We start from the raw sequence: 24,647 nt of genomic DNA on the forward strand, positions 1-24,647 counted from the left end.
TTATTTTTTTTCGTTTTTAAACTATGTCGTTTCTCCGGCAAGCAAAAAAAAAAGAAAACCCGTTAAAGGCAAAAATCATTAATTTATTTTAAAGCCATCTTATTTGGCAATATATATATATATGGTCATACGTTCCCTGAGGACGTCCCTAGTTTTTAACTCTAGGGATGTTCTCATCACAACCATTGATTCCTCATATGAGGGTTGTGATACTTTTCTCATGTTTCCATACACAAAAATCTTCCCCTGATGTTGCAATCCCTTCCTCCAAGTTATCCTGCACAGGCTAGTCCATTGTGTCGACCCTCGTCCTCCCCTAAGCTCCTCCCTTATTGCCGCCGTCATCCTCTCCCGAGCCTGTCTCATACTACCAAGCTCTTTCCTTGTTGCCGAACTCATCCTCCCCATAGCCCGTCTCACACTACCAAGTTCTTCCCTTGTTGCCGGCCTCATCCTTCCCCGATCTGGCCGGTAATACCAAGGTTTTCCCTCCTTGCTGGCACTAGCAGGCCTTTCTCATATTTCTCTAGTTAGTAAACTTCCAATGTTTGTTAATGATAGTGAAAGCTTGAAAAAAATTATTTGAATAAAAGATGTTAATTATATTCCAATTCTTGAATAGTGATGATAAGCATTCCTTGAATTTAATACAACATTTATTGTGTGTTTTTTATGAACATTTTTTGCCTTTGGATTTCATTTGTAATTAATTAATTAGATGTGTGTGTGTGTGTGTTTCTACTATCTGTTTGTTTTTGTTTTTGTTGTCCTGCAAGGTAATGTTGACGCATTGTTTTTCAATCATGATAATCTACGTTAATCTATGATAAGCATAGTAGGAATACAAGTAATTTTCTCTCATTGTTTTAGATTTACTACCAATGGTCAGATTAGAATTTTGAAAAGTTTTGGAACATGTGAAATAAATATTATTTCAATGATTTACTTTTATATGTTCTAATTAGTTGTATTTTTCTTGATAGAATATTATGGAGGATATCAATGATGATGATTCTATATTTGAGAATATAGAAATTGATTCGAATGAACTCAATCCATGCGGGATAAATGAAGAATTAGAAACACAAAATGGACAAGAATTACCAATGAGACCACAATCTCAAGATAAACATGAATTGGCAAGAACCCTATTTGTTGGTAAGGAGTTCCAAGATGAGGATGAAGCATTTCAATATTATTTGGATCATGCAATGTCTAGAGGCTTTGGAGTAAGAAGAGGCCACGTGTATCACTCATCTTGTTCTCAACTAATTACATGTCGGCACTTTGTTTGTGATAAGGAAGGAACTAAGTGTATGACAGACAAAAGGCAAACGGAAAAAACTATTCAAAGACGTAGAGATACAAGAACAAATTGTCAAACTCTGATGGTAGTGGCAAGAATGGGAGAATGGACTATGGACTATAAAGACATTTGAAGATGAACATAACCATCATTTATTATGTACTCCTTCCAAGGTGAAGAAGATGCGGTCACACCGCCACATTAATGAAACATGTAAAAATTTGATGGAGACATTGCATAAGAGTAGAGTGGGACCAAGCCAAATGTGTCAAATATTGAATGAAACACTTTCAAATATAGGGTCTGCATTAATTACTCGAGATGATTGTTCAAATCATTTGAAGGGAGTTCGAAGCAATAATATTGGACAAGAATGCATGGCAGTTGTTAAGTTCTTCAAAGAGAAAAAACTTAATGATGATTTTTTCTTTTTTGATATGGAGCTTGATGAGTTGGGTCAGACTAGATGTGTTTTTTGGGCAGATGGAAGATTGAGAATGGCATATTCAGAATTTGGAGATGTTGTTGTGTTTGACACAACTTATCAAACTAATAGATTTTGTTTTCCCTTTGCTCCTTTTGTTGGAGTCAACCATCACAAGCAGTCTATTTTATTTGGTTGTGCTCTAATCGGAGATGAAACACAAGAAAGTTTTTTTATGGGTATTTCAGACATGGTTGAAATGTATGTTAGGGAAATATCCACAAACTATTATTACTGATCAAGACTTGGCTATGGGGAAGACAATTGCAAAAGTTTTTCCAAATTCTGGTCATCGGTTTTGCTCTTGGCACATTGGCAGAAAATTCAATGAATTATTTAATAGATTTGAAGAGAAAATATGGCTTCATGAGGGACTACAACAACTGGTTGCATCATAGTGAACCAATTGAAGCATTTGAGAATAGATGGGGTGAACTTAAAACAACATACAATATTGATGATAAACATTGGTTGAGTAAGATGTTTGAAATTCGACACAAATGAGTTTCTTTATACTGGAAAGATATATTCACAGCATGAATGATCTCTACACAACGTAGTGAAATTATTAACTCATTTTTTGATGGCTTTGTTAATGCATAAACTCCATTGGATGAGTTTGTTATGCAGTATGATAAGGCTTTGTGTGCTTGACGAATTGATGAAGAAAATAAAGACTTCAAGACTTTGAATTCTATGGCTAATTTTCACATAGGTCATCCAATTGAGAGACATGGAGGAGAAGTGTATACAAAAGCTATGTTTAGCATCTTTCAGGCAGAGTTGCGAGACAGTGATAGTATGCTTGCTGAACGCATTCGAGATGGATCTAATCATGCTAAATATACAATCTGCAATTAAGTGCTTGTATTTAATAGGCATTGTAGTGAAGATGGAAAGCCAATGGCTACATGTTCTTGCAAGAAATTTGAGAGAGAGGGTGTCTTGTGTTCCCATATTTTGAAAATATTAAAAAAAAAAAAAAAAAGAGGTTGCAAAGATTCCAAAAAAATATATTCTCCGTTGTTGGACTATGGATGCAAGATATAGGTCAAGTGTTATGATGGTTGAGACGGGCAACAATACCTTTACACCCTTGATGAAGTGGAGTGCACAAAATATGTGTTTTCGTATTGCACATTCTATTTCATCTCTAGAGATGTATGAGAAAATTATGCTAAAGCTAAATAACATCCATAAAATGGTTAGTGAAATGTCTAGCACGCAAGGACATGGATTGCGCATCGAGCAAACTGAGGAAAGCCAAGAGATTATTGGATCTTCTTCTATGTCTGGCTTCGTAGATGAAGATGATGTTTATGGGTCACATATCACTATTCTTGATCCAAACCTTGTCAAGAGCAAAGGGCTGCCGAGAGTGAATACAAGGATTAAGTCTGGAATCGATATTCAATTATTAGCCAAGAGGAAAAGAACTTGTAGTAGATGTGGGAAAAAAGGTTATTACATGACTACATACCCATTGAGTAAGACAATTTTTTTTAAACATTGTGTTAAGTTGATTCATATTTTCAATTAGTCATATTGTTTACAAATGAAATTTTTTATCTTTCAATGCAGATCAATCCTAGGAACTTTCATGGTTTTGGACTATTTATCACTATGTATTTGCAATTGATTGTATTTACCTTGCCTACTATATATGTTCAAGGATGAATTCACTGGGATTATGGGTGCAAGTTTCGCAAGTTTTCTTAAGTTCTTCTAGTTTTGTCACTGGGATGGATTCACTGGGATTATGGGTCCAAGTCTTTCTGTAGTTGATTCTTATTTTTTTCTTAGCTAAACTTTGTTTCTAAATGAGGTATCTAATTGTGGTTATGAATGCCATGTTTATGTTTGTAGGTACAATTTTCATGTTGTCAGGTTAATTACAGTTGCCAATTCTTATCCAAAATTATTTTGTGTTCATTGGGATTTATGTCCAATGGTTTTTTCAATTATTGTTCTTCTTCATTTTGCTGAATTTTGTTAGGTTAATTTTTCATGTTGTCAGGTTAATTAGAGTTGGTATTGTTCAAGTCTCATGTTAGGGGTTTTATTGATTGCTCTGGTCAGATTGAGAAGGTCATGTAAAAGGTTTTACTGAATTTTATTTAATTTTCATGTTCATGTGTTTGTGCTTCAACATGGTACAAACATGGGGCTTACTTTTATTCAATGAATGAAGAGGACAAGGACAAATTGAAATGGTTGTAGGGCTTAGTAACACATTATTATTTAATTTTACATGTAATTAATTGTTTCTTTATTAAAAATATAAATCTTGTAAGTAATAATTGCCATTTTAATTGAAGCAACTATTTGATTGTTGTACCAAATTGTATGAAATTCCTTTAAGTTCATGTACTTTGCTTTCAGTTTGAATACATTAAAAGATTTATCAGAAAGTCACATAGCAAAATAAAATTTTCCAACTCAAAGAAGAAGAGTTGGAGATGTAAAAATTAAATGACTGGGCAATTTACCTTTCTTCCATTAAGATTAATCATTGCATTGCACCAATTTTAAACAAATGTATAACTTTAACCATTCAGGCATTGTATTGAACATGTGATGGGCAAGAACAACCACACTGATAATAATAAGATTGTTAACGATATGCTTTCTCCTAATTACATCATTTTCATGATAATCACTTAATTATCACATCACTAACTATCCTAGCCAATTCCAGCATTAGTAATTGATAACAAAATGAGAGAACTTCATGACCTAGACTCCCCCATTTGGTCATTTGCTCGCTCACTCCTTCTGGTTGCGGAGATAAAACCAGTGCATCCGTGTGAAAATGAATTAAAAAGAATATGCCACGCTCCTCATCTGGCTCAAACTCAAACAAATAGTAAAAAAAATCTCGCATTACATTAAAACGGATCAATGCAAATTAATTTTTTAAGATGGAGAGCATCCATGTAAAGATGTTGCCCACGCTCCTCATCTGGCTCAAACTCAAACAAATAGTAAAAAAAATCTCGCATTACATTAAAACGAATCAAGCAAATTGATTTTTTAAGATGGAAAGCATCCATGTAAAGATGTTGCCCATGCTCCTCATCCGGCTCAAACTCAATGCTACACACCAGGCTTCTTTGCGTGTAGGTCATCATCCGACCTGGAAGCATCAGCGAGTGACTCACCTAGGCCACGCTCCACACCCGTCTCCCGCCTTGCTCACTAGTAGCTTTTTAGAGGCAAGATATTGTTTGGAGACCAGAGAAGGCTCAGCATCCAGAGGTGAAGGAATGGATTCTTTGAGATAAGATAACTTTCAGAGGTGAAGAGATTATTTGTAGATAATATAACTTTGAAGTTATGTATTGTTTGAAGTGTTAGAAAAGGGGAAAGGTTTGCAGCCGTTAGATTTTGATCTAACGGCTGCGGCTTGATCCCCCTATATTTTAAAATCTAGGGACGCCCTTAGAATACTGGCCCCCTATATATATATATATATACATATATATTAAATTTATTCTAAAAATCAAACAAAATTATGTTGAAAATAATATATTTTTTTTATGACACATGGCCTTTTTTTAATAATAAATTTACCATTTTGACCATGTGAGTTAACATTGTTAGTTTTTTTTTCTTTACTAGTTGAAGAAACCACATAGTTTAAAAACGAAAAAAAACAAAGCTCTATCTTTTTTAGATTCCTCCTTCCCTAGTTTCAAGAGGGTGAAGGCATGTGCCAATTCCCCGTTACTCCCATGAGGGTTGGTGTTTATCGCCCTACCTAAAAAAAGGGAAAAATTATTTTTTACCCCCTAACAGTTTAAAAAATTCACAGACAACCCCTCTGACTTTTGAATTTGCCGGAACAGCCCTTCCTTTTTTGTTTCACTTCATTTTTTCCCCTTTCAGCTAATTCCGTCTAATTCATTTGATTGAATTCCATTTTTACTCCTCAACAATGGTGGATAAAAGCACATCATCTTTTTTAAAATAACCCAGTTTTTTCCCATCTTTCAAATATTTTTTGAAAGACCTTGAGCCTCACCACGGATCTCTAGTGGCCTTCGACCATTTTCATCACCACCTTCTGTTGCTATGGGTTCTTCGGGTTTGCCTTGACGATGAAGTCGGTGGGAAAGGCTCGGCCTTGAAAAGGAAGAGGCCGACGAGAATCGATATACTAATAAGAAATGTGTTGTACTTTAGAGAACCGAAGAAATCGGATTAACGGAAGGAGGATGAGGAGGGGGAGGGTATTCGTTGTTTTGTAAGAGAGGAAGGAACGATTTAGAACTTATGTCTGGATGTGGCTTTCAGTGTGTTTCTGTTTAAATATATGTGTTTCGGATTAACTTAGGTATGTGTGTGTTTTTTTAATTCAAATTCATCCGATTTATGTCGATTCTTTTTGTATGGATAAATTTGAAATTGTCGGAATGTTTATTATGGGGTTGCTTGCACAAACCAGGATTGATAAAAAGAAAAACAAGGTAATTTAAACAAAAAAATAACTATTGTTAAACGTAAACCAAGACTATTAAACGGAAACGCGATACCTTAAAAGCGAAAACCCGAATTATTAAACAGAAACAAGATAACTTAAACAAAAAAACCTATTGTTAAATATAAAAAAAGTGTATTCATAAACAAAAAACCAAAAACTATTAAACAAAAAAATTAGTAAACTTAATCGGATCACGCATTAACATATAATGTAAAAACTATTGAAACCCAACAAATTAAAAAGTAAAAACATTTAACAATGCACTCTAACATAATCGGATAAACAAAAAAAGCGAGTAAATTAAAGCAAAGAATCGCAGAGGCGTTAAACGAAAAGCGTGTTAGCTTCAACAAAAAAACACGGATTGATAAACGGAAATAAAATAACTTAAACAAAAACAACTATTATTAAACGTAAAACGTTAAAATCTATCTTTATGTTTAATGTACTTCTAATTTAGGAAGAAAATATTGATTGGAATCTACAAGATTTAAAAGAGTACTTGGTAAAAATAGCCTAAAGTTTATAGAACAAGAATTAATCCATGGTAAAAATAGTCACTGATTTATCCATATATCCATAAAAAAGGTGATTCTTTTATGTTCTAATTCCCTAAAGTTCTTATTCCAAGATATTTTCTTTTAAACATTATTTTTGAGCATTTATTTAAAAAAAGACCAATTGAATTTGAGTTTAATTTTTAATTTTAATTTTTTTAATCCAATAATTTCTAAAGAGTTTTGGGATCTAAATTAATCAAAATATAATGTATTATTGTACTAGTAGCTTAACTTAGTCTGCTTCCACTTAATAGTGTATGTTTGTGTGTAACTAACCTAGTTTCAGCTTAAATAACTCGGGTTTACGCTTAAGTAACCCGGTTTTCGTTTAAAATTGTATGTTTGTGTTAAACGCTACTCGAGTAACTTAAACATGAATCAATATTATTAAACATAAACAAATTTTTTTTAAAACAGAAAAATACCTAAGTTACACAAAAAAACACATATATTTAAAGCAGAAACATACTTTAATCTAAAGTGTTCTCCTAATTCATCTCTGCTCTACCTCCTCCAGACTACATTCTCCCTCTCCTTTGTCTCTTCAACCAGAAACTTAGTATGATTCTCTAAGTTCTCACCTTCCTCACTCTTCTCCTTCTCCTCTTCCAATGCTACTAGCTCCTCAACCTCTCCAACGATCTCCACGACCTCTTTCTCCTCAACCCCAACACCAGCAGAGCTTGTCTACAGATCCAACTCTCCACCAACGGAGTCCTCTAAAGGGTTCTCCGACTTCAAACCATTGATCTTTGTGTCTCATCGTTTATTACCGCCAAGAAAAATAAAAACAACGAGGGCAAACACCCATAAATCCAAGAAACGATTGAGGTTCGCTCCGGCGATGGTGCACTTCCATCGAACTCCCACGCTGTCGCCGGCGGATCTAGGTGTCTCCACCATGACTCCGATCTCCAAATCGGATCTACCAACCCAACCCGAGATTTCACAGATTCCAAATGGAACGAGCAAACATGCCAAAAAAGGATAACCAAGACTCGGTTAGAAGAAGACCTTTCTTACAAGTAGATAAAAGCCCGTATTAGTTGCGTTAGTAGATGAAGGTCATTGTTAGAAGCGAGTCAAGCGGGTTGGCGAGGGCGGGCTGAAGCCAAAAATGCCAACCCGACCCGAGCCCGCTTTTGGGTTAGTGGGTTGGGCAGGGTCGGCCCGTAAAAAAATCAAAAATAATTAATTTATTTTATTTTTATAATATTATAATATATGAAACATTGAAACATTCATTATAAATTCATAAAAAAACTAAATTAAAAAAATTAAAACATGCAATAATTAACAAAAAATAAAAAAACATCCATTATAATATTCAAAACCTAACAAAATCAACAATAATTACAAAATCTCTAAATAAAAATACTATTATAAATTTACAATCAACAAAATTTAAAAAAAAACAACAACAAACCACAAGATAAAACATTTATTACAATTATAACATTCATCCATTACAATCAACAAAATTTTAACAAAATTAACAAAGCACAAAAATAAAAACATCCATTGCTAATCATAATATTCATCAAAAATCAACAAAGTCATTAAAAATGTTTTGTTATCTCCATATTTCTTTTTAAAAACATAATTAAATACATATTAAACTTCATTAAAAATTATTTATTTATTTTTTTAATTTAAATCTTAATAATATGTCGATATCAATATATATATATATATATATATATATATATATATATATTATATAAAATACATTATATATATATTAGAGGTGGGCACGGGGCTGACCCGCCCCAACCCTCGGCTCGCCCGCCCAACTCAGCGGCCCGCGGGTTGGCTCTTTAAAGCCCGCCTCCAGGTGGGCCTATAAAAGACTAACCCAACCCGCCAATTTTTATTGGCGGGGCGGGCTGGCCCGGCGGGCCAAGCCCGAATTGACAGCTCTAGTCATTGTTGTCAAAAAAATTCCCACCCAACTCCGTTTAGTCACTTTAACGACTTGAAGGGTTTAAAAATAAGTGGAGAGAAAAAGAGGGTGTTTTGGGGGATACCAAAATTAGAGAGGGGAAAATGTATATAAACGAAACTTTCAAGGGGTATTTTTTTTTTTGCAAAAATGGAAAATCATAATTTTTTAAATTTTTTTTAAAATTTGATATTTATGTTTGACAATGAAAGATGACTGGGAAAGAGTCTGTCTTAAATGATTTATATTTATTTTTATTACTTTTACCAAATGCCATAAGTAGATATATACCTAAAGAGGTGTATATCACTACAAGAAAATTTTATTTTACCCACAATAATTTACCCAGGGACACAATCCGTGGGTATATACATAGAGAACACCCATGGAATAGCAAGGAATTCATAAAATAAAATGATCACACTTACCTAGAGAATAGATACGGAATTACCCACGGATTTACTTAGGTACTATCATCCATGGGTAATTTATGGATAAATAACGCGAGTAATCCCCGCTATAAATTATCCACGACATACCCAGGGACTATTTGTGTGGGAGAATGTTTCATGGGTAATCCGTGAGTAAATATAATATTCCCACGAATTACCCAGCAAAGTTATTTGTGGGTGTTACAATCGTGGATAATCCCTAGGTAACTTAAAAAGAATTTAATTTTGCAACATCATCCACAAAAATACCCATATATGTTATCTGTGGGCAACACATTTGTGAGTAATCCCTGATTAATCAAATATGTGAATTTTTTGCTTAAATTTTATCCATAGATTATCTAGGAAAATATTTGTAGGTAAATATACCATGGATAATCCTAATGTAATAAGTATTAAAAGATATGATTTTGATACTTAAACATGGATCATGATAATTAATTTGAAAATAATATTATAAATTTTTTCTTGATATATTAATTTGTGACATATAATTGTTATGTGATTATATAATTTGTTTATGTATTAAAATAATATTTTTTAAAACATTAATATTGACTATTAGCATTATTAAGATTGATCCATGAGTAATTTACCTAGAGATAAGAAATGTCGTGAGTAATGTTTTACCCACGAGCAATTTAGCTAGAGGCTCAAATCCCTGGGTATTCCTTGGGTAAATGGATTTACCCAGGGATTATTATAGTATCACCCACAGAATTGTTCGTGGGTAAATTGTTATTTTCTTGTGGCATGTGCACCGATTAAGAATTGGATTATTCAGTTTATACACCTTCACACGATGATATATAGGGTTTGGTCTGCAAAACCGCGCCTACAACTAGAGATCTATTACAACAACTATTTTCAGCAAGACTTGAATTCAGAGCTTTGAAATTCTCAAACCACCCACCGCCTTATACAGTGGGGCTAATTTCGCTAGGCTATAAAGCCTTAGGCTAAATATTTCCCAAAAGAATTTTTCCTGAATTTTTTTTTTTCTAAATCAACTAATTAGTCATCATAACAAGAATTTTAAAAAAAACCTTTGACATTTGCTAATGCGTGTCACTTAGTATTAAAATAGCACATCCAAATAGATTACCACCAAGATATTAAATTTTATGCTGCCATGCCATTCATTAATTAACATTGAATGGTGAATCAAACTCAACTAAACTCAACTTTAGTTAATTTCTCCATTTATTTATTGTTAACCCAAAAATTGGAGTGGATAAGTGGGACTTGAGAGTGATGCCACTATAAAACAAAAATACATATAAAAGGCACTCAAATGATAATACCTAATTCTTGATCATCCTTTTATGTTATATATATAGTAGTATCAAGTAGGAGGATTGTTCTATGTGAAGATGGATATGGAGATGTTTAAGTTGGACCTCATATTGGTTCCTTTGAGTCTTTGTATTAGTGCATGCTACCATGCATATATATGGCAGAGCTATAATGCTAAAGAACCAGTGACCAGTATTGCAATCACTTTGGGGAGGAGGATTACTTGGCTTCAAGACATTGTTAAGGTGAGCATGATGATGATGATGCATTATATTCTTTAATATTTTCGAGTTATATGTGTTTTTAAATTTTGGTTCATTTCATACTTTATAATATCTTAGTTTTTTGGTTTTATGTTTCGCATGCACTGTATTATTTTGTCATATTTATATTTTTTTGATGATGTGTCGTTATTCTAATTCTCAAATGATTAGATAAATTTGGTTTGTTCTAGAAAAATATTAAAATCAAGGTTTGATGTCGCATAAAAGGATATATATATATATATATAAAAGTATTTTTTTATAAGGAATTAATTGTGTGGGAGGAGAAAAAAGGAGCAATATCATGAATATAAATTCAAGAGAAATTTGTTTTCCCAGTAAAAAAATGATTAACTGTTAATATTTTTTTATAATCTATTTTTATTTATTAGGGAGAGGAAGGAAGATTGGATGTAAATGCCAAAAACAAATTGGATTTTTTTTCCTTAATTTATACTTTTTAAGGGGTTATTTATGAAAATATCCATTCAAAATTCTAGAATTTTTTCCGTACTATAGCCTTTAAGAATTATTCAAATCTCAATTACTACATTACACTTAATTCTTTATAAATTTTTTGTATTTTATCTCCAATAGAGAATATTTTGTAATTTATATTTTTTATGGGTTTACATATGAAAAACATGTATTCATAAAGTTAAATATTTTTCTTTAGTAGCCTTCAAAAATTACTCAAATCTCAATTATACAGTTATATTTAACTCCCTATAAATTTTTTATATTTATTCTCTTATTGAGAACTATTTTTGTAATTTATATTTTTTATAGGGTTATATATGATAAATATCTATTCAAAAAGTTGGAGTTTTCTCCTTACTATAGCCTTTTGAAAATTACCCAAAATTCAATTATAAAATTATACTTAACCTCCCATAATTTTTTTGTTAATTTTCTAAAAGAGATTTCTAGAATTTATAATTTTTATGGGGTTATATATGAAAAATTCTCATTCAAACGGTTGTCTTTTGTCCCTATTATAGCCTTTGAAAATTATCTAAATCTAAATTTTAAAATTACACTTAGCCCCTTATAAAATTTTTAATTTTATTCTCTAAAATTAAAAAGCTTTATAATTTATACTTTTTATAGAGTTATATATGAAAATTTTCTGTTCAAATATTGGAGTTTTTTCTTTACTATAACTTTGAATATTGTCCAAATCTCAATTACCAAATTACATTTAACACCCTATAGAATTTTTATTTTTATTCTATATTCTATGAAATAGAAAGTTTTTTTAATTATATTATTTTTTCAATATTATATATGAAAGATATCGATTAAAAAATTGGAGTTTTTTTTATTTACTATAGAATTTTGAAAATTACCCAAATTTTAATTATAAATTACTCTTAACCCCCTACAAAAATTTTATTTTTATTCTCCAATAGGATGATTTTTCTAATTTATACTTTTTATAGGATTATATAAAGAAAATCCATTCAAAAAGTTTGTGTTTTTACTATAGTATAACCTTTGAAAATTGGCAAATCTTAATTATAAAATCACACTAATTTTCTGTAAAATTTTTATTTATATTCTTTAAAGGTGAACGACTTTTATAATTTACATTTTTCACAAAGTTATGTATGAAAATTTTTAATTCAAAAATGAGAGTTTTTTTCTTACTACAGACTTTGAAAATCAACCAAATCTCAATTACCAAATTATATTTAACACCCTATAAAATTATTTATTTATATAATAGGAAAAGAAAGACATTGTAATTTATAATTTTTACATGTTATATGCTAAGAGCATCCACACAAAAAGTCAAAGCATTTACTTAATATAGCCTTTTAAAATTTATCAAACCTCAATTATAAAATTAGCACTTAACGCCTATAAAAATTTTATTGATTGAGAAAATATTTTTAAAATTTATACTGTATATAGGATTATATATGAATATATTTATTCAAAAAGTTGGAGTTTTTACCTTGCTAGTTACGTTGCTATATAGCTTTTGAAAATTGCCAAAATCTTAATTATAAAAACACACTTAACCCCAATAAAATATTTATTTTCTCTCTTAAAAAACACTTTTGTAATATATAATTTTCATATATAGGATTATATATGAAAAATATCCTTCAAAAAAGTTTGCTTTTTTCATACAATAGCCTTGGAAATTTGTCCAATTTTTAATTATAAAACTATACTTAACACCCTATAAAATTTTAAATTTTATTTTTTTAAAAATAACAATTTTTGAAATATATATATATATTTATAAAGTTATATGTGAAAGATGTCCATACTATAGCTTTTAAAAATTATCCCCAACTTAATTATCAAATTACATTAAACCCCCTATGAAATTTTTATCTTTTTACAATAAATAATGCTAGCTAAGTTGGTTAATTTGCCGTTGTCATGCATGAGTTTAGGGTGAATATATATATATATATATATATATATATATATATATATATATATATATATATATATATATATATATATATATATATATATATTCTTCTTTTTTTTTTGAAAAAATAGATAAACTACATGCATTAAGAAAAGAGTCAAACAATCAACAAAGTTTATGGTGAATATTTCTGTCTGATCAATGCAATACAAATTATATCAATCTCATTTGTTTACACATCTCAATGATTTATAAAAGTTTCTTATATAATTGTTCTCTAACCATTCAACAGGTTCTACATTAGATTTAATTGTCATATATAATTAATCTTATATCATTTATTATAAATATCACCAGGCTCACAACCTAACGGTATAAAAAGTCATGTTCTTGACAGTGGCTTGTCCGTCTTATTTACTGTTAGAAATGATATTAGAGTTTGATTTGCTCAACGACATGATAAATAATAAGATTCCATGCAGGATGGTGATGGGAAGAGAAGCATGTTAGGAGTTCAAAGCTTTAGGAATTCCTTAATGTCACTAATACTATCAGCAGCCATAGCAATCACAGTGAACTCTTCATTGGCAGCACTAGCAAACAACACATACAACTCAAACCATCTCCTCCACCAACACCCAATCTTTGGCTCTCAATCTGAATCTTTGCTAGTTCTAAAATACTCTTGTGTTTCAATCTTTCTTCTTTTTAGTTTCTTGTGTAGTTCCATAGCAGTGTGGCTCACCATTGAAGCAAATTTCTTGATTAATGCTACACAAGATTATGCTCAAGATCATGCACACAAGGTGATGAAGAAGGGGGTTTTGTTGGGCATTGTGGGGAATAGAGTGCTATTCATGGCATTACCTTTGTTAGTGTGGATGATTGGTCCTGTTGCAATGGCTTTGTCATCTTTTGCACTTCTTTTGGTGTTTTATAATCTTGATTATTAGTTTCTCTGGTTCTTTAGAGATGAGTGATTAATTAAGGATTGAGTTATAAATATTATGAAAAGTTTATTTTTAATGTTGAGAAAAAGTTCGTCAGATGAATGTCATGCTGATGTGTATATCAATGTTTTCTTAATTTGATGGGGGATATTAGTTAGGTGAGTATATATGAGGCAGACAAATTAAGAAGATGAAGTAGATGTGGTAGGTGAGTGGGTGCCCACTCAACCAAACTTGCAGTGGAGTTCATTGCATCATAAGTTTGGAAGTGGATGGCCTAAAATTTAACAAAAGAGACACAAACACTCAATCCACCAAACAAAAGAGAATTAAAAGAAAGAAGATAGAAAAGAAAATATTATCATATAATATATGTGTTGGTGTTTATATTGATTTAAAATAATTTTAAAAATAACATTGATAATGATAGAGATCAGTTGCACCCACTGCAACAAGCAACAGAGATGGGGAGTGATGAGAGAAAGATAAAGAAATAATACTGTAGTATAATACACATTTAAAAAATGATATATTAAAAATGCAATTGCACTAATGATCTCTAAATTATATATAAATTTGGTGTAATGGAAGCTCCAAAGATAACATGCATTTATATATATATATATATATATATAGTTTGACTACAATTAATTCATGTACTTGAAGAAGAAGAAGAAGAGAATGGAGAAAAACAAATATTTATTATCTTAAAGCAAGTTTTGTAAGACAAATGAGTAGCACAACAACATCATAGCCGGCGCACCCATAATTATATGAATTGGCCATGAATTTACAAACATATTAGAGCATGAGACTGCATTGCAATGGATTGAATTCAAAACGCTCTAGGCTTGCACACAATAGTAGAATGCTTAAGAATGTGCAAGCTAAACTGACCACCTTTCTCAGAGGTATCAATCTTCTTCTCGCCGGGAGGAGGCAAGAGCTCAAAGTTCTGAACAAGACGACCAATAGTAATGCTAAGGATAGGAAGTGCAAGAATGATACCGGGGCAGCTTCGCCGGCCAACACCGAAAGGAAGGTAACGGAAGTCATTGCCATTAGCTTCAACATTTGCATCTTCTTCAAGGAACCTTTCCGGCCGGAACTCTTCCGGCTTTTTCCAATGGGCAGGGTTGTTTGCGAGCCACCAAGCATTAACAAGGATCTTGCTCTCGGCGGGGATGTCAAAGCCGCCGAGCTTGGCGTCGTGGAGGTTCATGTGGGGGACGAGGAGGGGAATGGCCATGCGAAAACGGAGAGTTTCTTTGATGACAGCTTGAAGGTAGGGAAGCTTTTGAGTGTCGGATTCGGTGATCGGATTGGGGCCGAGGACGGCGTCGAGCTCATTGCGGAGCTTGTGCTGGATCTCTGGATGGTTCACTAGCTCAGCAATGCCCCATTCTATTGACCATAGTGTTGTTTCAATGGCTGCAAAAGTATGGTCCATTCATTCATTAATGATTATTAATCCATGCAGTTGGACGTAATTGTTAATGAAACCATATTTCAATGGTGATTTTTTCTTTCTGTTTTTTTGGTTGAGAATGGCAAGTTTGACGTAGCCGGTTGAAAAGAAAAGCATTATATATTCTCATGTGTTTGATGGGTTTGTTCAGGTAATAGGCCAGCTAGCTAAACCACCTGTGGTTGAAGTGGACAAGTTTCTAAATCTCCATCCCCATCTCCATCTAACACCAATTGTCGTGGCAGCAACCGCCACCAAGCAAATACTTTGTATTATTATTATTATTATTATTATTATTATTATTATTATTATTATTATGTATATACTGGGAAACTATAAATAAGTTGCATTAAATGAGCTACTTAGTATTTTGGGTGGTTATATTTGTGAATACAAATGGTTGAAATTTATTTATAAAGTAAATATTGGTACTAATCTTTGACAAAAGAATAAGAAAAACACTTTCAAAAAATACTAGGGTTATTTATTTTTTTATTTTTTTGGGACCATAATAATACCATTCAAAAAATCCCAAAACAAATACAAAGTATTGTTATGTATATAGGTTTGGAAATTATAAGTTACAATAAATGAATTATTTAGTATTTTGGGTAGAAATAAATGGTTCGAATATACGTACATATATATAATTATGAGTCTTTTTAGATGATTATTTTAACAAAAAAAAATGATTTTTATAATTAAAAAAATTATTTTAAATTTATTAAAAACAATTCAGACCTCTCAAACAGGAGTGCTTATCATCTATTAATAATAATAATAATAATAATAAAACAATTCAGATTTTAGAGAAAATATACTAGGGCCATTAGTTTAGGACCATAACACACCATAAAAATTCCAAAAACATACTCCTCGTTAGCCTTTTACTTTTATAATAATACGTCTTATTTCAGCCAAACATACTTAACAACCCCAAAAACAGTGTTTCTTTTAAACTTATTCTAAAATATATTTTCTCATCATGTCCAACAATCTAAGCCTTAACAATAAATATGGGGACAACCAATGCATGCAAACATTATTACGTATTGAATGCGCATGTGTTTATGTTTCCAAAATTAAGACTCATGTAAATTATGAAAATACCCACAAATTAAAAAAATTAAATGAATTTATTTGGTTATTAAATAAAACAAATTTAAAAAAAAAAAAAGCGAAGCATGCTCACCAGCAACGTTGATGTTCTCGACGATGTAGAGCACGTTGTCCTCATTGATCTCGCCCTTCTTCTCGGCGTCCAAGATGTGATCAATGGCGCACTTGAGCCCATGGTTATCGGCCGGCTTCGTGCTCGCCAGCTTCCTGCGCGCGCGCACAGAGATAAACAAACACAAATCGATTGTTAGTGAGAATTGAAGCGCGCGAGGTTCTCAGAGGCAAAAACACAAACACTTGATACGCACTTCCTCTCATCCAAGAAGTAATCTTTGAAGAGTTGAAGCCTTCTCTGCTTGACTTCCTTACAGATCTTGAGATAACCACGGAGGAAAGGGCGAAGAATAGGGATGAAATCACCATAGTTATACTCGAAGCTTTGAGCGAGACGGCTGCGCTCGCCGTTGAGAGCTTTGAGGCGTTGGAAGAGAGGATCGTCTTCGCTGTCGAAGCGGCGATCGAACATGATTCGATACATGTTGTTGTACATCATGAGCTGGAGACGGCGACGGAGGATGATGCCATCGGTGGCGGCTTTAGGGTTTGCCTTCACATCGTCGACGACGGCCTGAGCTTCGAATTCCCAACCGGATCGGTATTGCTGGACGACCTTGTTGGTGAAGAAGGGGACGGTCATGATCCGGCGCATCTTGCGCCAGTGATCGCCGTAGACGGTGAAGACCATGTCCTGGCCCTCGCCGGTGAAGATATCGAAGACGACGTTGCGGGTGCGGGAGCCGAACTCGACGCCCTGAGTGTGGAGAACTTCCCGGGCGTGATCGGGGGAGGAGACGACGACGAGATTACGCTGGCCCATGCGGAGGAGAAGGATATCACCGAAACGTCGAGCCAGAGCGCTGAGATTCCGGTGGTTGAGATCATCGCCGACCTGAAGCCAGTTGCCAAAGATCGGGACAGGAAGAGGGCCAGGTGGGAGCTTGAAACGCTTGCCCCGGAGCTTGGAGACGACGATGGCGAGGATTACGGCGGCGAAGAGGGCCAAGAGGGCCTTCTCGACGAGGAGGAGATCCATGGCGTTGTTCTTCTTCGCTCTCAGTGATGCTTTGCTGAGAGCCTGAGAGTTGAGAAGAAGACGAGCTCTATTTATAGAGACGTTTCTCTAACGGAAGACGTTAGATTTAACGGTAACGGAGGAGATGGTGTGGTAGGTAACGTTTGTGGTGCGGTGAGCGCGTGGGTAGGCGGAGAACCAATTTTACTTAATTTTTTTTATTTTAAAATTTTGTTTTATTTATTTATTTATTTATTATTTTTAAATGGAATAAATGAATGTTAAATTTAACGTCTTGTATATATATTTATATATGTGTGTGTGACCAGGAATGTGGAGACTCTTACCTAACAAAAAAATTTGGCAAGGCTTCATGCTTAATGTTAACCAGATTCATGAAGTTTTTGTATGCGAATATATACATTTAAATATTTTAAAGATTGTTTCCTATTTAATGTGTTTAATACCATGTTTAAATTTTGCCATTTGACTTGACTTCACTGGTTTTTTAGTTGTATTTAATTGTCAAAATATCATGTTAAAAAAATAAACAAAAAATGAAAAAAAAAAAAGTCCCTCTCATTTTTAGGAATCTAGACATGGTCACTTGTATTTCAATATTTAAAAAAAAAAAAATTTAAATCATCTTATCTTATCTGGTTCCAAAACAAAATTATTCTTTGATTTCCCCCTATCATAGCTTGACACGTGTCCTCCAACAATAACATAAAAAAATAAAAATATTAGAATGTGATAGAGGAAAATTAAGAGATAATCTTGTTATGAAATAAGGCATGACTTCCTATTTTTTTGTATCATTTACTATTTAACTATTTTATTCAATTAATTTTTATATGAATGGATGAAAATCTCTCACTGTGGAACGAAACCAAAGTTTCATTGTCCACATATTAAAAATGATATAATATTTATTTATATCAACATATTATTCTAATTTTTAGTATTGAATATATGTTACTAAAAAATAAAACTAATACACATAGAAAATGACACTAATTATTTATCTCGATGATATCGAAATATTTTCATGATAATTGTGGTTTTAACTGTTGACCATTTGTTGTTAAATGATGTGAATGATATACATTGAAAATGGTATTATGATTTAATTATATAGATGATGTTTGGATTATTTTCTCAACAACTAATTGTATCTTATAAGATAACGCTAAATGAAAGAAACAAGAAGTTTCCCTTAATTTTAAAGGCTGAACGAGGCCTTGGCTTCTAAACAACTCTAGCTCACTTCCAACAAATTAAAGATCCTTTGCAGCTTAAGACTTGGTCATAAAGTTGCCACTTAGATAACTAATCCATCAATAATTATGTTACAAACTTGTAGCTCATTACCATTCCTAATATTTAAATATACAAAAGAAGAAAATCAAATTAAAAACAAAATAATTGTAATCTCACTTTTATTATTTATTTATTGACAAAAATGGCAAAATTTTTTAAAAATACAAGAAGATACGAAAATACACTAATTACAGTGGCTTAATGATCTTTTATGGATTTATCATATGGCACAAACTAACACGTAAGATAATTAGGGTCTACCACACGCACTTAAAGTAATATATCATTAATCATAAACTCCTAATGGTAAATTATTCTTGTTATGCAATTCTAGAAGAGTGGAAAATAGAACTTATACTATAAGAAATCCACATTAATTACTAAGACTCAATATACAGTGAATGAATATTTTTATACAGTACCAAACCAATAAATAATAAGTAAATAATATTCTACAATATTTATAAATAAATAGTATTCTACAATATTTATGGCGCAAGGTTTTTGACCATGTCTCTAAATGCTGCACTTATCCACTTACGGTTGACTCATTGATGTGAGAATCCATTAGGTTATCTAGTTATCCAGTGGTTCTCTTGTGATCGCACTATATGAAAACCTCTTCATATTTTTCTAAATTTTTCACATTTTAATCCGAATACTTCATAACAATGACGCATTAAAAAAAGTCAAAAAGTCAAACTATTTATTAATAATTGTGTATATAATAGGTACAGTATGATCGATAAGAAAAATTTAAGCTGCGAATGCAAGATAATATAAACCATGCGAATCATTTATTGCTGCATACTGAACTATTTCAAATATATTATTTTTTTAATAATTTAGTATTATTTAGTAAAGTCATTATTATCCGATGATAATATGACTATTATATGCTCTCTAGATATATTTAAAATATCAAACATATTCTAACAGTATATATATATATATATATATATATATATATAGAAGAAGCATCAATTGCAGTGAACGTTCGTAGTTGGACATAATTCACACCAACAAAAGAGACAGAGATATTAAACAGGTTGATTATGTTTAGTTTTTGTTTAGTTTTGTTCATATAGGTCTAGCGGAAATAGGTTTCAACAGCTGTGATAGATTAAAATTATGTCCAAATATGATTGAATGGTGTAGATCAAAATATTGTGCATCTTACTTTTCATTGTGATACTTATAAGTAAAGTGATATGGTTCATGACACAGTACATAACCATTGAAATACAACAATTTTTACAAACATTCGTAGATGATTGATGCTTATATATAATTAATGCTTATATATAGAGAGAGAATAAGCTCTCAACATTTAAGAGAAATCACAAACATAGGTAAAAGCTGAAGAAGGGGCTAACGGAAGCTTATTGTCAAATATATAGATATATTTTAAATATTTAACGAAGGGAGGAGAGGGAAACACCCCTTCACTTTTACTCTCTCGCTCTCTCGTTTTTGTTTCTAATTTTCTTAAAACGCCAATTTTTTCTAAATTAATACTATAGTTTACGAAATAATATTTTGAAGAAAATATTTGTAAAAATTTTATTATTTGATCTGTTGATATTTTATAAGTTAGTTTGTATATATTATATAGTATGAAAAAATATATATTTTTTTAAAAGAATATTGTTAAATTTTATTATTTGACTCCTAATGTTTATAAACTATGATATAACATATAAAAAATATTTATAAAAATATGTTATTTGCTTCTTTGATTTTTACTTGGTTGCTATTTAAAAAAAAATTATAACTGTGTCTCTGTGGCCTTTATTATTTCTTTTTCAAAAAAGTGAATGGGTTGAATAATAATAGCATGTCATTCGACAATCTATATATATATTGAATTTTTTTTAGAGAAACTCTAAAATTTGTTTTAGTTCGTTGAGTTGGGCACCCCTTTTATCTTTCTCCTAATTCCATCACTGGACATAGGCATCGAGTTAATATCTCAACACACTTTTATATATCCTCACCTTATGTGGGCATTAGAGTTTGGTTTCAGCTATAGCCTTAAAAGCAGTGGCGGAGCCAGAAATTATATAGATGGGGGGCGAACTACAAATTTTAAAATAATTAGTTAACAAAATTTTTAAATTATAAAATACATTTAATTTTTTTATAACAATAAGTAAAATCTAAGAGAAATAATTAAAGTTAATTAATATATCAAAAAAATATTTTTTTATCAAAAATTTGGATTTTTATGATTCACGAGCATGACTTTAAGATAACTAGAGGTTTTTGAAATGTTTGTTTATCTTTTCCCATACTACTAAACTCATAAAAAGTACAAGCTTTTATTTATAATTAAAAGAAATAAATATTATATTAAGTTTGGAGAAATAAATGCATAAAAAGCCATTACAAAGATCATAATAGAATTTTGAAAAGTTAGTTAAAGAAGATATGACTGATTAAATATTAAAATAAAATATTTAATATTTTAAAATCTAAAAATTAATTCAGATTAAATTACATTGATTAAATATTAAATTAAAATATTTTTTTTATTATAATAATTATTGATAGTCTTTCAAAATTTGATTTGTTTAATTATTATTAAAAATATCTAAAGATAAGAATTTTAAAAAATAAAGGCCTAAAGTAATTCCTTCATTAGCCATACCCTTGAGTTGATATTTTTCTAATTTATAATTATAAAAATATTGATAATACTTTAAATTAAAAAAAAATTCATTTGCATGACATTTATCTGAATTCATTTAAATAATTTTTTAAAAATTTAATTTTTATAAATTATTTACATTTAAGATCTTAGTAATTACAAAATAAATTAATATTTAAATATTTTTGAAAAATAATAATTTTCATGTATACTTCTATATAAATTAATCATAATTTAAAATAAAATAATTTATTTACTAAATGAAAGCTTTAATATTTCTCCAATCCCTAAATCAATGCACATTAATCAATTATACATATTTTTACAAATTTTCTCAAAATATTTAAAAATAGCAAACTTAACATAAAAATATCTAATAAATGAGAAATAAAAAAAATTAAATCAAATCATTCAACTGATAAAAAAATAATGAAATATACAAATATACGGATATATAAAGATAAAAAAATTATAAAAATATATTTATATATATCTAAAAAAATAAAAATAAATAAAACAAAAACTTTGAATTAATGGGCTGGGCAAGGGAGGGAGGAGGACGAGGCGCGAAGGGGCGGCGAGGAAGAGGGCGAGGAGGGGTGAGGAGTCGACGAAGTGAGCCGCTCCCCTCTCGCTTAAAAGAACATCCTCTTATGTGGGCATTAGGGTTTGGTTTCAGCTATAACCTTAAATGAACATCCTATACAGTTGACCTTGCACCAATAGCCAATTGACAAATATTTAAATTCTCTAATAAAAAATTATCAAATTTATACAGTTATTTTTATGAGAATGACTAGGTGCAGGAATGAACTCTTTTGATATGAAATTAATTTTAATATTATATCTTTACCCATGATTTTTTTGGATTGTTCTGGATGGAAAGATAAATTTATGGATTATAATATATTTTATTTAATTCTAAACAATATATATATATATATTATTTTTAATAAAATATGGATAAATTATATAATGGGTGAGCATATATAAAATTATTACTTCAACACATCTATGCTATCACCCTAGGTGACTCAATAAAAATATAACCGTTCTATAGGTGGACCCGTGCAAATATAACATTGGCAAATATATATTTGTAATATCAAAATTTTATCAAGATAAATATTGAAAAACTCACACATAAATAATTTTTTTTTTTAATTTTTGAAAAAGTCCACAAATGTAAAACCATGCAGCGTTGGATTTGCAGGTGAAAGGTCAACGCGCGTGAGTTGACTTATTGTTTTTTTGAAACAATTAAGGCTTTATAATGTTCCGCGAGGCAACTTACTCTCTCTAACCAACCTTCTTTGTCGCGCACCTAACCCAACGCCATTGCGCCCGTATCATTCTTCGGAAAAACCATTTTACATATATACCCCTAAAGAAATATAAAATAACAATTCTATTACCACACACGCGTAGAAAATAATAATAAATTATAAATATGGTTTCAAAACATCCCAGATAAACCCTCTGGTATTTGAATTTCACAGATAGATCCTCTTTTTTGCAGTACACTTTATTTTCCAGCTTACTCCTTAATTTATTTATCTTACAACATGTACTTCTCACCTAATATTTATAGTTTTCTTTTAACATTGTGTGTTTTTGTGTAACTACATAAGTTTTCACTTATGCTATATTTTCCCATTTAATATTATGAGTTTTCGCTTAAAATCTAACGTTCTCATTTAAAATTATGTGTTTCTGTTTAAAAAACTGGGAGTCAATCATGTCAACATCAGCTATTTATATGTTAACATCAGCCACTTTTATGTCAAAAGGTCTAAAAAATAATTTGCAAAAAAAGACCTTCTAAAAATACTCAAAGTCATTGGATTTTTTTTGTTAATACCTTAATTTCGGAGGGACTATTTGTTCATTAATATAAAAAAAATTTATACTTATATGTACAATTATAATTGGAGTGTTGATAAATGTTGATATTTTATGGAGGTAATACATAGGAAAATACGGTGTTTATTGGGTTTATAAAAAATTATAGACCATCATAAGGGTGTACATGATAAATCTTTATTTAAAAAATAATAAATGCAATTATAAATTAATATAAAATTAAAGAACAAAACAGATGGCACCTACCACCAAGAAAGAGAGAGAAAGAAGGATGGGAAACAATTTTGAGTCAGAGTCACCAACGCCTTCGCCTTCACCAAATGCTCTCATTTGTTGAGTTGGCATAACTTAATAGTCTTAATTGCCCTTTTTTTTAATATATAATTTTTAATGTTCACATAAATAATTAAATAATAATGGCATTAGTGTTGGTGATGGCGTGGGGTTGCTCACATCATACATTTGGTTAAAATTATTGAAATTTATTATATATTTAAAGTTTTCATTGAAAAAATATTTATAATTTGAAGACATGGAGGGTGGTTTTGGGACAAGGGAGCGATGTTCATATATTTTTTTTATTTGTTATTATTTTTTATTTTTAAATAAATTTTAGAAATTACAAAAAAAATAAATTAAAGATTAATGTAATTTATTTTTTTGCAATTTTTAAGTTGACTTTCCACAATTGAAATATATAAACAAAAAAAAAGTTATTTATAAAATATATAAAAATTAGTTATTTTGATTCTCTCGTCCCATATCATTGATATTTGAGAGTTGAAACTTTATCGGTCTTGTTAATTACAAAATAATTAAAGTAAATTTATTTATACACTTCAAAAATATTAAATAATTTTGAAAGAAGGTAAAATATTTAGTTATGATTAAAAGATCAAAATAAACATTTGTGAGCCTTTACAAAAATGTTTTAAAAATATATATATATATAAATATAATTAATTTAGGAGGGCACTTTTGGAAAGAAAATATAATTAATTTGGGATACCAATTGTTATGAGTGATG

The 24,647-nt window shown here is 30.8% G+C and overlaps 2 protein-coding genes across 2 annotated transcripts; one reads left to right on the forward strand and one right to left on the reverse strand.

Annotated features, from left to right (window-relative positions):
* The first annotated feature begins 10,593 nt into the window (after positions 1 to 10,593).
* Positions 10,594 to 14,269, forward strand: LOC120265928. The gene is made up of 2 exons (XM_039273883.1): positions 10,594 to 10,768; positions 13,661 to 14,269. The coding sequence occupies exons 1-2, from the start codon at positions 10,601 to 10,603 to the stop codon at positions 14,129 to 14,131; spliced, it is 639 nt and encodes a 212-aa protein (XP_039129817.1). The 5' UTR covers positions 10,594 to 10,600; the 3' UTR covers positions 14,132 to 14,269.
* A 541-nt stretch (positions 14,270 to 14,810) lies between these two features.
* On the reverse strand, positions 14,811 to 17,865 carry LOC120265362 (trans-cinnamate 4-monooxygenase). The gene is made up of 3 exons (XM_039273234.1): positions 17,024 to 17,865; positions 16,789 to 16,922; positions 14,811 to 15,559 (listed from the first exon to the last, which is right to left on the reverse strand). Exons 1-3 carry the CDS (start codon positions 17,806 to 17,808, stop codon positions 14,964 to 14,966), a joined length of 1,515 nt encoding a protein of 504 aa, XP_039129168.1. The 5' UTR covers positions 17,809 to 17,865; the 3' UTR covers positions 14,811 to 14,963.
* Positions 17,866 to 24,647: the final 6,782 nt, after the last annotated feature.

The sequence above is a fragment of the Dioscorea cayenensis genome, chromosome 7, assembly GCF_009730915.1.
Source record: "Dioscorea cayenensis subsp. rotundata cultivar TDr96_F1 chromosome 7, TDr96_F1_v2_PseudoChromosome.rev07_lg8_w22 25.fasta, whole genome shotgun sequence".
Taxonomy (NCBI): domain Eukaryota; kingdom Viridiplantae; phylum Streptophyta; class Magnoliopsida; order Dioscoreales; family Dioscoreaceae; genus Dioscorea; species Dioscorea cayenensis.

Excerpts from the sequence above, each read along its gene's own strand:
- LOC120265928 (XM_039273883.1), top strand. The coding sequence starts at position 10,601 with ATGGATATGGAGATGTTTAAGTTGGACCTCATATTGGTTCCTTTGAGT. Across the intron at positions 10,769-13,660 it reads GGCTTCAAGACATTGTTAAG|GATGGTGATGGGAAGAGAAG; the intron begins GTGAGCATGATG and ends GATTCCATGCAG.
- LOC120265362 (XM_039273234.1), bottom strand. The coding sequence starts at position 17,808 with ATGGATCTCCTCCTCGTCGAGAAGGCCCTCTTGGCCCTCTTCGCCGCC. Across the intron at positions 16,923-17,023 it reads TACTTCTTGGATGAGAGGAA|GAAGCTGGCGAGCACGAAGC; the intron begins GTGCGTATCAAG and ends GCGCGCGCGCAG. Across the intron at positions 15,560-16,788 it reads CGAGAACATCAACGTTGCTG|CCATTGAAACAACACTATGG; the intron begins GTGAGCATGCTT and ends ATACTTTTGCAG.